The sequence below is a fragment of the Ambystoma mexicanum genome, chromosome 13, assembly GCF_040938575.1.
Source record: "Ambystoma mexicanum isolate Mex_15411 chromosome 13, UKY_AmexF1_1, whole genome shotgun sequence".
Taxonomy (NCBI): domain Eukaryota; kingdom Metazoa; phylum Chordata; class Amphibia; order Caudata; family Ambystomatidae; genus Ambystoma; species Ambystoma mexicanum.
Window position 1 is genome coordinate 179,557,682 of NC_090938.1, and position 13,673 is coordinate 179,571,354.

General features: G+C 46.2%; 1 protein-coding gene across 2 annotated transcripts in view; it reads left to right on the forward strand.

Moving 5' to 3' along the window:
- The first annotated feature begins 8,501 nt into the window (after positions 1 to 8,501).
- Positions 8,502 to 13,673, forward strand: part of SHISA4 (shisa family member 4) — a 538,517-nt gene continuing 533,345 nt past the window's right edge. The window contains exon 1 of one of the 2 annotated variants that reach the window (XR_011282926.1): positions 8,502 to 8,679. Coding sequence is in view for 1 of the 2 variants with exons in the window: in XM_069633575.1 (XP_069489676.1) it covers positions 8,616 to 8,679 (64 nt within the window). In the remaining variant the exon portion in view is untranslated. The remainder of the gene's footprint in view (positions 8,680 to 13,673) is intronic. The other variant, XM_069633575.1, reaches the window with a different exon arrangement.

The following is a 13,673-nucleotide window of genomic DNA, read 5'->3' on the forward strand; positions in this document are numbered from 1 at the left end:
AGGAGGGGCAGACTATCTCTCACGGAAACAAAGCCACAGACTTAGAAGCCAAAAGGGTTGCATGCTGCTCAGAAATGTTGAGTTTCCAACCTGAAAGAAGTATCGAACAGAAGTACGCTGGTACGAGAGGGATTTAATATGCTGTCCATTACGCAACTAATAGAGATACAGGGAGTCCTGCAAGAAGAGCAGGAGCTATGAAGACGTAGGAGGTGTGCATTATCCCCCACGGAAGCACCATGGAGACAGGAAAACACTGGAAAGCCAGTGATGCCAGTGGCATTACTAAAAGTCGCACTTGAGCAGCTGCAGTACCCCCCGGATATAACCTCAGAAAGTCTTTGTGCTACCCAATTTTTTGGAAACCATTGCACAGTTCATTGTGAATTGCATTGTGGGCCAGAAATTCACAGCTAGGAATACACTAAAAACAATCAGAGCAATAATACCCCATCCGAATGGCCCGTTCCACCATTTGCATATCGACTACGTCAATATGCTGCAGACATGTAATGGACATAGGTATCTGTTAGTGATGGTGTGTCCCTTTTCTCGATGGATCGAGGCAGGTCCTTGTACACCTCTAGATGTCACCTGAGAAGCAAAGTTTCTAGTGTGCAAAGTATTTCCAAGATGGGGTGTGTGAAGTATTGAGGTCAGATAATGGGCCACACTTTGTTAATGAGCTGTTTCAACAAATAGAGCTTTTATTGAATATAAAGTATACATTTTCTTCTACTTATCACCCACAAGCAAATGGAATATGTGAGAGGCTCAATGGCCTCCTTAAGGAAAGGATAGCAAAGATCAGATTAACCGTGAAAAAGGGATGGCTATATTGCCTACCCCAGACCTTGTATGCCCTTCAAAATCAACCAGGTTCCAAAATCAGCCAGGTTCGGATCATCACCATATGCCGCATGAACTAGTAACAGGGCGCTGCATGAGGACATCTCTTACACCCCCATCTAGTGTCTAGAGTGATGCCCAGAGTGTAGTGCAAACTCTAGGTGATGAGATGGACGATTATTTGACATGTAAGACTACCAGTTTTTCTTTAATTTCAGATCAAGCCATGCATCGGAGAGAGTGGGGTGCAATGTGGCGATTGAGTGGGCCAGAGGGCAAAGTTGGTGTTGGGGAGCCAGGGAGATTTAATGGTGCCCTGAGGGACACCACAGGTGGGGAGTGAGGTGGAGGGGTGGGAAGGGCACTATTTCCCTTGTTGTTGTAGGTCTGACAGGTAGCCAGTCAACTATGCTAGTGTCAGGTGCGGCATGGGCTTTGGATGCATGCATGCAAGTGTGTCACAGGGGCATATTGCTTGTGGTGCAAGCATGCTGCCTTGGAGGGTGTGTGCCTCGTGTATGTGTTGCTTCTCATGTCGTCAATGTCTGTGCATAACCAGTGCTCATGTGGGCATTTGTGTGTTTTGGAGTTTGAGGGGCCAATATTTATGCACCCTTGGCCAGCAGCTATGGTTACTTGGCCACTTTATGGGTTGGATGTGGTCTGTTGTTGTGCAGTTAAACATGTGTCAGTGTGTTGTGTGTTACATTTGCATGCCCGCAGTCATTGTGTTGGTGTTGCAGGTTGCACTCAACTCCCTCTCCATGTGTCCCTGCGTCAACATCTGCCGCTTCAACTCCCTCGATGCCTTTGAGATGCAGAACAGTCCTGCATGTCTCCTCCCAGGCCATCAACTTGATTGGGGAGGTCGTCCCACCTCCAATTGCAATGCATAAATTCTAGTGGGCCGAGAGCAGGTTGCAAACTCTCAGGGGTAGGTTGTCTCAACGCTTGTGGCATTCCCTTGGAGTGCGGGGGACGGGGCCCACCACCAACACTTTCTGTGCCACCTCATCCCATATTGCAGTCTTTCGCATTCGGCTTGTTCGCCTGTGGTCTGTTACAAATAGGTCCCCAACATTGGCCACAATTGTGTCAGTTAGCACGGACAATTCTTGCTCTGTGAAGCGTGGTTTCCTCTGACAGACATCTGGGACATGTGACTTCAATGCAGCAGGCATGATGCTGGTATTTGCTTATAAAGCTGCTTGCAGGCTTTGCCACCTGCATGATGGCTTCTGTTCTCTCTATATCCCTTATCTCTGTGTCCAGCAATTGTTGGTCCTCTATGCTTTATATTAACGGTGTCAGTGGTTTTGCCTGCACTGGTAAGAAATCTATGTGAAAACCCTGGACTGTGTTTCACACCCATGTATCTCCTGATGCAATTCTCCAATCACGCCACTCTCCCGCCTACTGTGGGTATGCCTCTGTTTATTATTTGTGCTTGCTTGCGCTTGCTCTCACCTGTGCTATGCTATTGCCTTTCGGGGTGGAGGTATCCCCTTCCTCTGCCTCTGCCCCTTGAGGGGAAGAACTGGTTTGGTATGCGGTCCCAGTTTTCTTTCCAATGACTTCTGTCGCTGCAGGACCTGCCATATGTGTAGCGGCTGGCAGAGCGGCCCCAGCCTCTGCCAGGTGTCCCGAAAAACTGCTTTCCAAAGACTCTCTTTAGCGAAGCTTGTGCTTTATGTAATGCAGCATAGGTATTGGCAAACTTGGTTAGTTCTTTTATGAAAGAGTCTCCAGACAATTTGCCTTTGGCTGCTGCAGCTGCCTCCGATGTGACTAGTTCGCTCAGTTTTGGGTTGATCTTGACTAGTATCGATCTCTGTCTTTCTGTGGTGATAGGCCCTTTGAGCCCACCCAGTCAGTATCACAGGGTCAACGGTCTTGTTCTTCTCCTTAGCTTCCTCTGCCATCTGAAGAATTGTTGTAACCAGGCCCACAACATCCAGCCGTTTATCCTGATAACAACGCCAGGATCTATCCAAACCTTTCTTTACATCTTTCACATATCTGCCCATAAATGTGACCATCCTTTTGTCCATTTCTGGGTTTTTGTCAATACCCTCTGGCAGATGTGGTCTGGGACACTCTGCCCTGAGTTTGTTTCTAGTTTCTCTTGCCAGTGGTGTCCTGAGTGTCTTCCTCAGGTAAGCCACAATTTTTGTTGGCAACTCCCATTCAGATGACCATGTATGAATAAGGGAATCTGGGTCCAATTCATCCCAATTGTCTTCCTCAATCTCTGTGATCCTTCCTTTCTTGGGAGCTTTCCCCTGTCTTCCCTTGCTGGAAGATGATATAGTTTCCACCTCATTTTCTGAGGATTGCTCTTGCCATTCCTCGTCCTCCTGCTCATCCTCGACTTTACTGCCTTCCTTTTACCACTTTTCATTTTCTGTGGCATGCCCGGGGGGTCTTGGCACCTTGTGCCATACGGGCTTTTTTTCCGTCCCCCTTTCTCTCTCGCAGTCTCACCTCTGAGCTCCTCTATACCATGGAGAATTTAGCCACTCCTGCATGAGGGATAACTGCTGAGATCCCTGTCCCATACTGGCTCTCATCGCATTCTGAATAACCTGGCCCATGCTGGGCTGAACTCTCTTCTGGCTCACATGAACTCTCCCCTCCTCACTAGAGCTACTCCTTTTGTCTAGTGAATATAGTATGCAGGTGGTTTTAAAACAGGATTCTTGGGCGTGTTCCTGTCAATATATATTTATATATGTATAGGCAGTACTTCAAAATATTGGGTCAGGGGGCGGCTGTTGTTACAGCCTGACAGTTTACCATGGGACTGTGCCCGTCACAATATTATGTAATATTATCACTAGGCACTTCTTGGCAGCCTCGGCTGCTGCCCTGTTCGTTCACTGCTGATTTTTCAGCCTTCTTGATGTAAAGAGAGCTCCATGTTGCTCGTGTGCTGCTTTTCACAGCTTTCCTATTATAACGTGTGCATCACGTAGAACATTTTTATCAGCCTTCACAGCTCAGCAAAATATCACGTCTGCACTTTGCTTCAGAAACGGTCCGAAATGTGATCTCAAAGAGCCGGAACTTCAAGACCTGTCACGCTGAGATCACTTCTCAAGACAGTTGTGCCTTCTATCTGCCATCCTGCATCGTTGTGGTCTCCGGAGCACCAGCCCCGTCATGACTGAACGCTCCCCTGCGGATAAGCTCTGCCTCAATTAACACACTCCTGCACACACTTTCTGTATTACTCCTTTTGCTCGCGCACACGCATTCTACAACTGATATAAACACTTTCAAAGACTGTCAATGATTAAAAGAAGCCTAAAAGGTGTACTTATCTCACTGCCCGAGCAGCAAAGAAAGAGGATATGAGGAAGGAGGTCACAGTGTTTATGGAACTGTACATGGACTGATTGGACATAAAGATCACATGTTTTGAAGGACCAATAATATTATGAACTATCAAAAACTCTACCCAGTTGGGATTTGTAGTTCAAGTTTTGTTGTTATATATATTATGCTTCTAATGTTGTGCTGTTGAAGAAGTAAAGAAGAAAGAAAAGCATAATCCGAGCCTCCGGGTCTTGACATAGAATTCAATTCACAGGATTTTCCATGAAATAATAACACTGACCCTTCATCCAATGATACACCACAAAGTGTATTTGGCTCTTGTCTTATATCCTTCTTGAAATGTAACCTGCACTGTCACTAACTGTTCCAAATAACTACACAGTCCCAGCGGACACAGGCGAAGCGAGAGGTGGAGGACTAGCCATTATTTCCAAAACTGATCTCTCTATGAGAATCTCACCCTCACCTAATATAAACTTTTGTGAAGTGATGTCAATCAAAATACCGACAGCCAACTCGCAAACTCTGAACATCCACCTAATATATAGACCCCAAGGCCTCATTAATACATTCATTGAAGACCTATACACAATTTTATCGGAAGAATAAAAAGATACCTCCCAAACTTTACTGTTAGGAGACCTTAACACAGGCTTTAATGATGCTAATGACCAACATGCCACTGCAGCAGCCAACACTCTTGTCAGAACTCGGCTTCTCCCAGAGAGTAAACGATCCAACTCACAACAAAGGGAGAACTCTTGATTGGGTTGCAGATCATAATTGCAATGTCCCCATTACCTCTATCTCACCCCAAATCTGGACAGACCACTACCTCATATATTTTACAATAGCAACTAAAAGACCTATCCTACAGGCACCCCTTGCCCTTCCTGCACTCACAAGAAACAAGAAAATATTACAGCAGAAAAACTACTCCCTTGCATTCTGCCCACCCTCAACTTCTTACCAGACAATATGGACCCTGGCGCCCTAGTCGAAGATTATAACAAAGCTATGAACACTAATCTCGACAACATCGCCCCACTAAAACTTAGAAATAGGAAGCCCAAAAACCATCTCAACAGCTGGTTCACTCCTCATTTAAAATCTCTAAGATTAGACAAGAGAAAATGCGAAACCATCTGGAAACTCCACCATACCGAAGAAAACAAATGAAAGTTAACAAAAATCTCATCCTAATGTAAGAAGGACATACTTCTGGCAAAGCAAGACACTTACAATGCTACAATCCTGCAGGTAAACCCGAGCACGAAGGAACTCTTCACGATACTAAAAGAATTATAAAACCTCATCACAGCCCAAGACAACTGTGTCAAAGTTAAAACTTGGCGCTCCGATATCCAGCATGCATTAGCTAACTAACCTCTAAAATAAAATAGCACAAAAAGCCTCTCTAATTGTCACTACACCACCACCCAACAAAACCAGTCCACCCAAAAACAATCATGTCACTCAATTTCACTTCTCTAAAGTCTCCATTATAGAGGTTGAGAAAGTTATACTGGGTCTTAAACCTTCCAACTGCAAAGGTGATCAATGCCCAGCACAATTTATCAAGGACGTGGCTAGACACCTATCACCTTTCATCACCAAATGTATTAATGCCTCCTTCACATCCGGCACGATACCCAGCACACAAAAAAGCGCTTAACACTGCCATATCGACCAACTACAGGCCCATCACCACGGTGCCATTCCTGTTGAAAATTTTAGACAAGGTAGCATATATCCAAATCCAGAACTTCTTAGAACTCAACCAACTTTTAGGCTCTTGTCAATCCAGCTTTCGGCCATTACATGGCACAGAAACCGCTCTCACTGATTTTATGGCCCAAATAGACAAATTAAGAGACAATGGAAAGCTTGCATTACTCCTCCTCCTGGACCTGTCGGCGGCTTTCGACTTGGTGGACCACAATGTCTTATGTAGACCTGGACTCAGCTTCCCACTTCTCTAGCAAGGCCATAGCGTGAATACAATCCTTTCTCAGTGACCGAACCATGAGGGTCTTCTCACTCTCGGCAGCCGCGGACCCCATCCCCATCACTTGCGGGTTGCCCCAGGGCTCATGTGTCTCTCCAACCCTGTATAATATATTCACCAAGCCCCTGTTTGATGAGTTGGATCGTCTGGGTATCACCTACACTAATTATGCAGATGATACTGAGATCCTCCTACCACTTATCGGGGACTACTGCAAGGATTCAGCACTGGTGAATAGAATTTATAGCATCATTCAGACATGGATGGCCACTCACGGCCACTGTCTGAACGATGACAAAACAGAGCTTCTCATCCTTGGATCCGCATCTCTTCTCACTAGACTTGGTACAAACTACTCATCATTCATCATTGATGGGAACCTTATTAAGGTTGCCAAGGAAGTAAAAACACTAGGTTTTTATTTAGACTCTACACTAACATTTACTAAACAGGTAAACTCCCTAGCCTCCACGACAGCATATACACGCAAACTAATCAGACCTAGCAAACACTTCCTCTCAGCCAACAGTTGCATGACCCTAGCTAGAGCACTCATCTTATCTAGACTAGACTACTGTAATACCGTTTACATTGGAGCAAACAAATATATCACCAACAAAATACAGACACTCCAAAACAATGCCCTTAGAGCAGCACTCAGTATCTCTAGGAAATAACATATCTCTGAAACTAGAAGAAAACACAAGTGGCTATCCACACTGGAGAAAATAAAACTAAAAACAGCCTGCCTCACTCATAAAAGCTTAAACAACAAAGCACCACGATACCTAATAGAAAGATTTTCTAGGAAAATGTCTACTAGACCCACTAGACTAGTCAACGCTAACTGCCTTCAGGTGCCTCGCTTTAAACTATCTACGATTGGAGATACCAGCTTCCCAGTCAAAGCAGCTCAACTATGGAATTCACTACCCACCACACACAGAATGGACCAAACTTTCACCAAATTCAGAAAGAATTTAATTATATGGCTCTTAGAGAATGCTGACAAATGAACTCGCTGAACTTGATCTTGTGTGTAAATAACTGTACATTATCTCTGAATACTGACTGTCTATTGTTTTGTCCCACCACTGTCCACCATATGTAGTATACACTAATATTTACTATATTAGATGTTTTTCTTAATGCCATTACCCTGTAACTAAAGTAACCTATGTACTAAGCTATATGACTTCTTATTGCCTGCGCCCTGATACCTTTGGGTCCGGCACGCATAATAAATACTAAACAAACTTCCCATGTGTCAAACACTCCCTCAGACATAATTTTAGTAGTGGTTGCAGTAATTTCATATGCAAATTAGGGTGGCCCGCACGTCTTTTGCTGCAGAGGGCTTCACAAATCCTAGAACCGATCATGGGCACTACCATACATGCCAAACCTCCCAATCTAGTTGGCAGTCTCATGATTTTTTGGTGAAAAATATTGCTAAAATTATTATTTCCCCAATACATTCCTATGGGCAAATTTTTGTCTCCCTATTTCTCTGGAGAAATCTCCCTCCCAGGTGCCTTGGAATGGTGGCATGTATGCACCATGTACTTTATTAAAACAGTGACGTCCTCTGTTTATACTATTCATAAAGAAAAAAATAAGTACGCTAAATGAAAAACATAGGACAGCATAAACTGCATTTATATATTCTCGGGCGAGGTTGAATAAATAAAAGCAGACACTGAACGTTTACAATTCCATAAATACAGCAAAGGCCATACTTAAGATCCGCGACTCAAAATAGTATCTTTCAACCGTTTAAGATATAACGCCTTCTTGTTGACATTTCTGCTGCCTCACTTACTATCATTCGTAGGGAGGGACCACAAATAACAGTCCTCGCGTGCCTCACCCGCCTCTCCATGCCCATAAACCAAACTAGAAAGACCAGCGCCACAAACGTTGCAATGTCAAATCTTCGGCACCGCCATTTTGAAAGGGAGCCCCGTGTATATCGAGTGAATAAGAGATTTCCTGCGTGGGATATTATTTGAGAAAATTTAGTATCAGCAATAATAAACTTCTACGTTTTCTAAAGGAAAATATTTTTTTAATAAATTAAGTAGCTATTTTAGATTATACATTATATACGATCTTTTAATAATACTAATCATAAAACCGTATTTTCTTTTCCTTATTACTAACAATACTTTCACTATGACGCACAATACCAAATAAACACACTTTTTGGAATCTCTCACTTTCTCTCGGATGAAGTGAATGAAAAACGGGCTCTTTCATAATGGCCGTTCATGCGCGCGAGTTGGGTTGCAGAGAGCAGGAGTTATGCTGGAGTTTGCTGGCTGTCTATCTGCTAGTGTTCGCATTACTCCTCTGTCAGTCTAGGGCGGCTGTCCGCACTCAACATTATTTTCTCACGCTAACCGCGAAATACTACGGGATGACTGGCCCGGGGTTAGGCCGTGTACTGGCCGGGAGTATGTTGTGCTGCTTGGCGTTTATTGGTAAGTGGACAGCTGGCGGGAGTGCAGTATCCCACCCCACGACGAGAGTAATCTCTTGGAATTTCGTTAGTATCATGATTCTCATCAATTATATGGTTATCCCATATTTATTGGTTTCTTTGCTCAAACAGCCTTAACTCAAGATAACGTTTTTATTATTTTTCATGACCCTCTCTTTGGTGTTCCGATCAGCATTAGTAATCTTTATTGGTACTATAATTACGATTAAAAAAAATATAGGGTGGTAAATAATTACGCCATATACTTGTCATTCTTTTGAGTTGCCAATGCGGGTGAAAAAAAAGAATTTTGTTTTTGCGGTGAACACTCCAGTGACTCCTGTGGATGGGCAAGGTGATTGACGAATGAGTGAATTGACTGTATGGTGGGTGTCACCTGCCAAAAGCTGGTGAGTTGACAGGTATGCACCAGTTAGTGAAGAGTACTGTTACCCCGGTCAGGGCTGGGGCTGTGTGTAAAAAGAGGACGCACAGCCGGAGGGTTACAGCACAACCTTCTTTATTTCTATACTTTTACTAACTGGCGCCAACCGGTCCTTCCCCGTTTAACTCTCCCCCCCCTTTGTAGGCGGACCTGTTTCCACAGCTCTCAACCATTTGTGCTGCAAAGGCAGGTGAAATCACCCAATTGTGTTTTTGGTGGGTGAGACGCCCATTGGAATGAATGGGCGTGCAGGAGGCTTGGCGGGTGATGCAGCCCTTTACAAGGCGGGTGACACCCGCCAAAAGCGTGTGAGTTGAGAGCTATGTGTTTCTTAAAGGTGCAGTGGTCCCCAACACCACCACCGGACAAATGTTCAAACGTTGGGGCTAGCACTCTTCAACCAGTCGCACTGGTCTCTTGATCACTCGCTGTGGCCTATCATGTCGAGTCTCCACTTCTTCGCCAGCTGTAGTGTCCTCACCCTTTTCCGTCCCGTCGGCATTTCCCCCAGATGGAATCCATAAGTCATCCCGCGGCTCCCAGGGTGCAGCCCAGCATGTGAGATTCACTCTCTTCTCTTTTGAGATAATGTTTGAATTGTGAACAGTTCCTCGTGACAGCTTTGTATTGGTCCTGCGCTGTCACCATCGTGCCCTTTACGGCCATGACCTTCATGGGGCTAGGGGCGAAACCTTGAATCAGTCTTTCGAAACATGGGCTGTTGCACTAGGACCTTGCCCCCGATCTGAAAGTCTTTGGGCGTTGCTCAACGCCTGGTATCAGTGTCCTGTTTAGCTCTCTCTTTCACTTCTGCATCTCTGTGAGCTACTTCAGCATCAGTGTCATCTAAGGTCGACAAACTTTGTAAGATGTGAGTGTGCACGTCATATCGGACCATTAGCTCGGCAGGTGTTTTGTTGGTGGCCTGGTGAGGAGTATTTCGATAGTCTCTGAGGAGCCGGCATAGTGCTTGATGTGGATTCAATGCTTCAATGCAGGCTCTTTGCATCGTCTTTTTTATTGATGCCATAAACCGTTCAGCCTGGCTATTCGCCTGTGGCCACCGAGGTGTTATTTTCATATGTTTGAACCCTAGGTGTCTTGCTAGCGCTGCAAATTCGTTTATGTTGAACGGTGGCCCATTGTCGGACTTGATTATCCGGGGAATGCCCCATTCACTGAGTACTTCGTCTAGCACAGCAGCTGCCTGGGGAAAATGCTGTGGTGGTTAGTTTCTTGATGATGGGGAACCGCAAGTACTCGTCAATCAGGAGGAAGAAGTATTCTCCCGATTCCATTGGTCCGTAGAAATCAGCAGCTACCTTTTACCATGGTCTTTCTGGTATTTGGGTGTGCTGCAGTGCGTAGGAGGTTCAGCGGGTGACGTGCACTGGCAGGCGTGGCAGTTCTTTATCCATTTATCCACTGCTGCGTCCACAAAGGGGAACCATATGTGGGAATGCAGTTGCTTTTTCGTGTTCTCGGCTCCTCTGTGTCCTTCGTGTGCTGTGCGGACAACATCTGCCCTCAGGGCGGCAGGGATGACGATGCGGCAGCCTCTGAGAAGTATGTTGTGGTCTTTCACGGCCAGCTCGTTATGCACTCTAGCAAGTGTTTCTATGTGTTCTTTGCACACCCCTGGGTGAGCCAGCATTGCACGTCGGTAGTCTCTCCACTTGAAGTGAGACTGATGGCAAGTGAGGTCGTGGGGGTCTGCTGCTGGGGCCGCGGCGACCGTTTCCATCGATAGTCCGGGTGGTAGCGAGTTTGTCACCACATAGTTGATGTATGCGACATCACCTCCCCAGGTCAGCGGGGGCCCCACCGGATGTCTCGACAAATAGTCAGCAGGGTTCAGGTCACCTCCTGGGCGGTGTACTATGGCATAGTCATGTTCTTGAAGGCGAATGCCCCAGCGTTCTATCCTTGGTGGCATTTTCGTGTGCCTGGTGGTCGGTTATTAGGGTGAGTTTTTTTCCAATCAGGAAGTTATGAAAGTGTTCGCAGGCCCAGAATGCCGTCAGGCTTTCCTTCTCGGCCTGTGAGTAGGCCGCCTCCGGAGGAGACAATGCCCTACTTGCGTAGGCTACTACGTGTCTAGGGTTGACATCAGGACCACTCGTCTGTGCGAAAATGGCTCCTAGGCCCACAGGGCTGGCGTCTACAATCACTTCCGTGTGCCAAGACGGGTTGAAGTAGGCTGGGCGATGAGCCTCCACGAGTGCTTGTTTGCGCCAAATGCGTGTTGGCATGCTGGGGACCAGTCGAACATTGCGTTTTTCTGTAGGAGTTTCAGAAGTGGTCCCGTGAGTGAAGCATAGTGAGGTATGTACCTGGTGGAGTATCCTGCCATGCAGAGGAAAGAGCGGACGTCTGCTACTTCTAGTGGTTCTTTCTGCTTGGTGATGGTGTCCACTTCTCGGGTCGGCAATCATCCCTTCGCTCGAGAAGATGTGACCAAAGAATGTTAGTTTTGATTTGCTGAACCGGCATTTTTCAATGTTCAGTGTGAGACCAGCGGCTTGTACAGCTTCACATGTGGCGAGGAAAGGGGCGTCATGAGTCACTTTGGATGAGCCAAAGATGAGGATGTCATTGCTGCAGTTTAAGGCTCCCCGGATTGGTCTGATGATTTACCTCACAGCCTCCTGAAAGATTTTGGTGGCAGATGAGATGCCAAAGTTCAGCCTTCGGTATCTAAACAGGCCGTCGTGGGTGGCAAATGTCGTTATTACCCGGGAGTCCGGGTGCAGTTCCAATTGGTGGTAACCCTGAATCAGGACAAGTTTGGAGAACATGCAGGCGTTGCTGCACTATCATGTCCTCGATACATGGGCCTGGATGTCTTTCATGTTGCATGGCGGTGTTGGCCACTCGCATGTCGACGCATAAGCGTAGTCTACCGCCTTATTTTGGTACGATGACCAGGGATGAGACCCATGGTGTTGGTCCCGTTGCAGGTTCGATGATGCCGTTGGAGAGTAGTTGCTCAAGCTCTCTCGAGACCGCTTCTTGGAGGTGGAAATCGACTCTCCTCGGGTGTTGTGGAACAGGTCTCACTGTTGGGTCTATGTGTAGTTTGATTGGGGGGCCTTTAATTTTCCCAGACCTGTGCACAGCTGCGGGAATCGATGCACGATGTCTGGTTTGGTGATGGGACTTTGGGGAGGTCCGTGGAGAATGGTCCCGACATGCTCCATTGGGTCCTGCTGAATCGTAGTTGCAAAGATTACGTCACCAACACCCACATGGATGTCGATTAGCCCTAGGCGCGAGGCGGTGTAGTAACTGAGAAGGCACCGACCCACGGTGAGTGATCGGATGACTTGGATGGTGGCGTCTACCTGTCGTTCTTTGAGGAGGAGACGGCTGCTCGCCACTGGAAGATTCTCGATTGTGCCGGTCCGAGCTTCGGAGGATTTGGGATTTTCAGATACTCCTGCTCGCCCATAATGTTAACGGTGGCACCCGAATCCACCATAAAGTGAAATAGACAGTTGTCCATTTTGATTGGTATTTTCCGGGCTTCTCTGGCTTCTTTGCTGTCGAGCACAAGGTTGACGTACTCATCCTGGGGTTTCGGTCATAATACATGGTGCCAGACATTGTTGTGGGCTCATGATAGTACACCTCTTCTGCGTATCCTTCTGGTGGGTTGTTATACTCATCCGTGAGATAGGGTGGTGGTTCCCCGTATGTTAGGCAGAAACCTGTGCAGTTCCCTCTGGGACCACTGCAAAAAGTTTAAGACTACAGGAGTTAGCAGTAAACCCAATTGGTAGCAGTCTGTACCACCCAGATTTAACTGGTAGCTGTGGCTGAGCAGTCAGACTTCTCTCAAGACGAGTTAGGCAGTATTTAGAGTATACAGGATAGGGCAATTTACACAGTAGAACAAGCAGACACTGATCAGAGCTTGGGGGTAAAGATATATAATTATTTATTTAAAAACACATCTATGGAAAACACACTGGCACTAATATGGCAAACAACTTCAATCACAGTTACTATAAGTATTTATCAATCCCATAACAATATTTCGACAAGTCTAGGTTCAACGGCACCACTTATTTGCAGACAGAGGTGAATGCTTTAACCTTGATGGCACTCTAGTATTCGTTAGAAAGGGAGAGAAAAAGGCAGGGTATGAAACCAACTCCGTACCAACACTTTTACGAAGCAAATGCAAGGCAAGCAAGGCAGCGTCTACTGTAGATCACAAAGTTCAGCGGCCAGGCCCACTCGGAGAGAGGCAAGGCGGTATGTCCCAAAAGTATCACAGTGGAAATGCACTTCAAGTCTTTGTAGCAAAATGTCACAGAAAGGATGGACCAGTTTTAGAACAAAAGTTAAGAAGGTCTGGAGGCGACCCAGTGGAAGGTAAGGATTTAAGACACCTCAAGCTAACCGTTTCAAGGGAAGCCAGGCGGACACAGTATCTTGAAAGTGAAGAGACAGCTCCGGCGGGGGTAGTTGTTGCTGGTGGTGGATGCAAGTCGGGGCTTTGCCAGAAGATGAGAGGATCTTGTTGTCGAGGAAAAGTTGAAGAT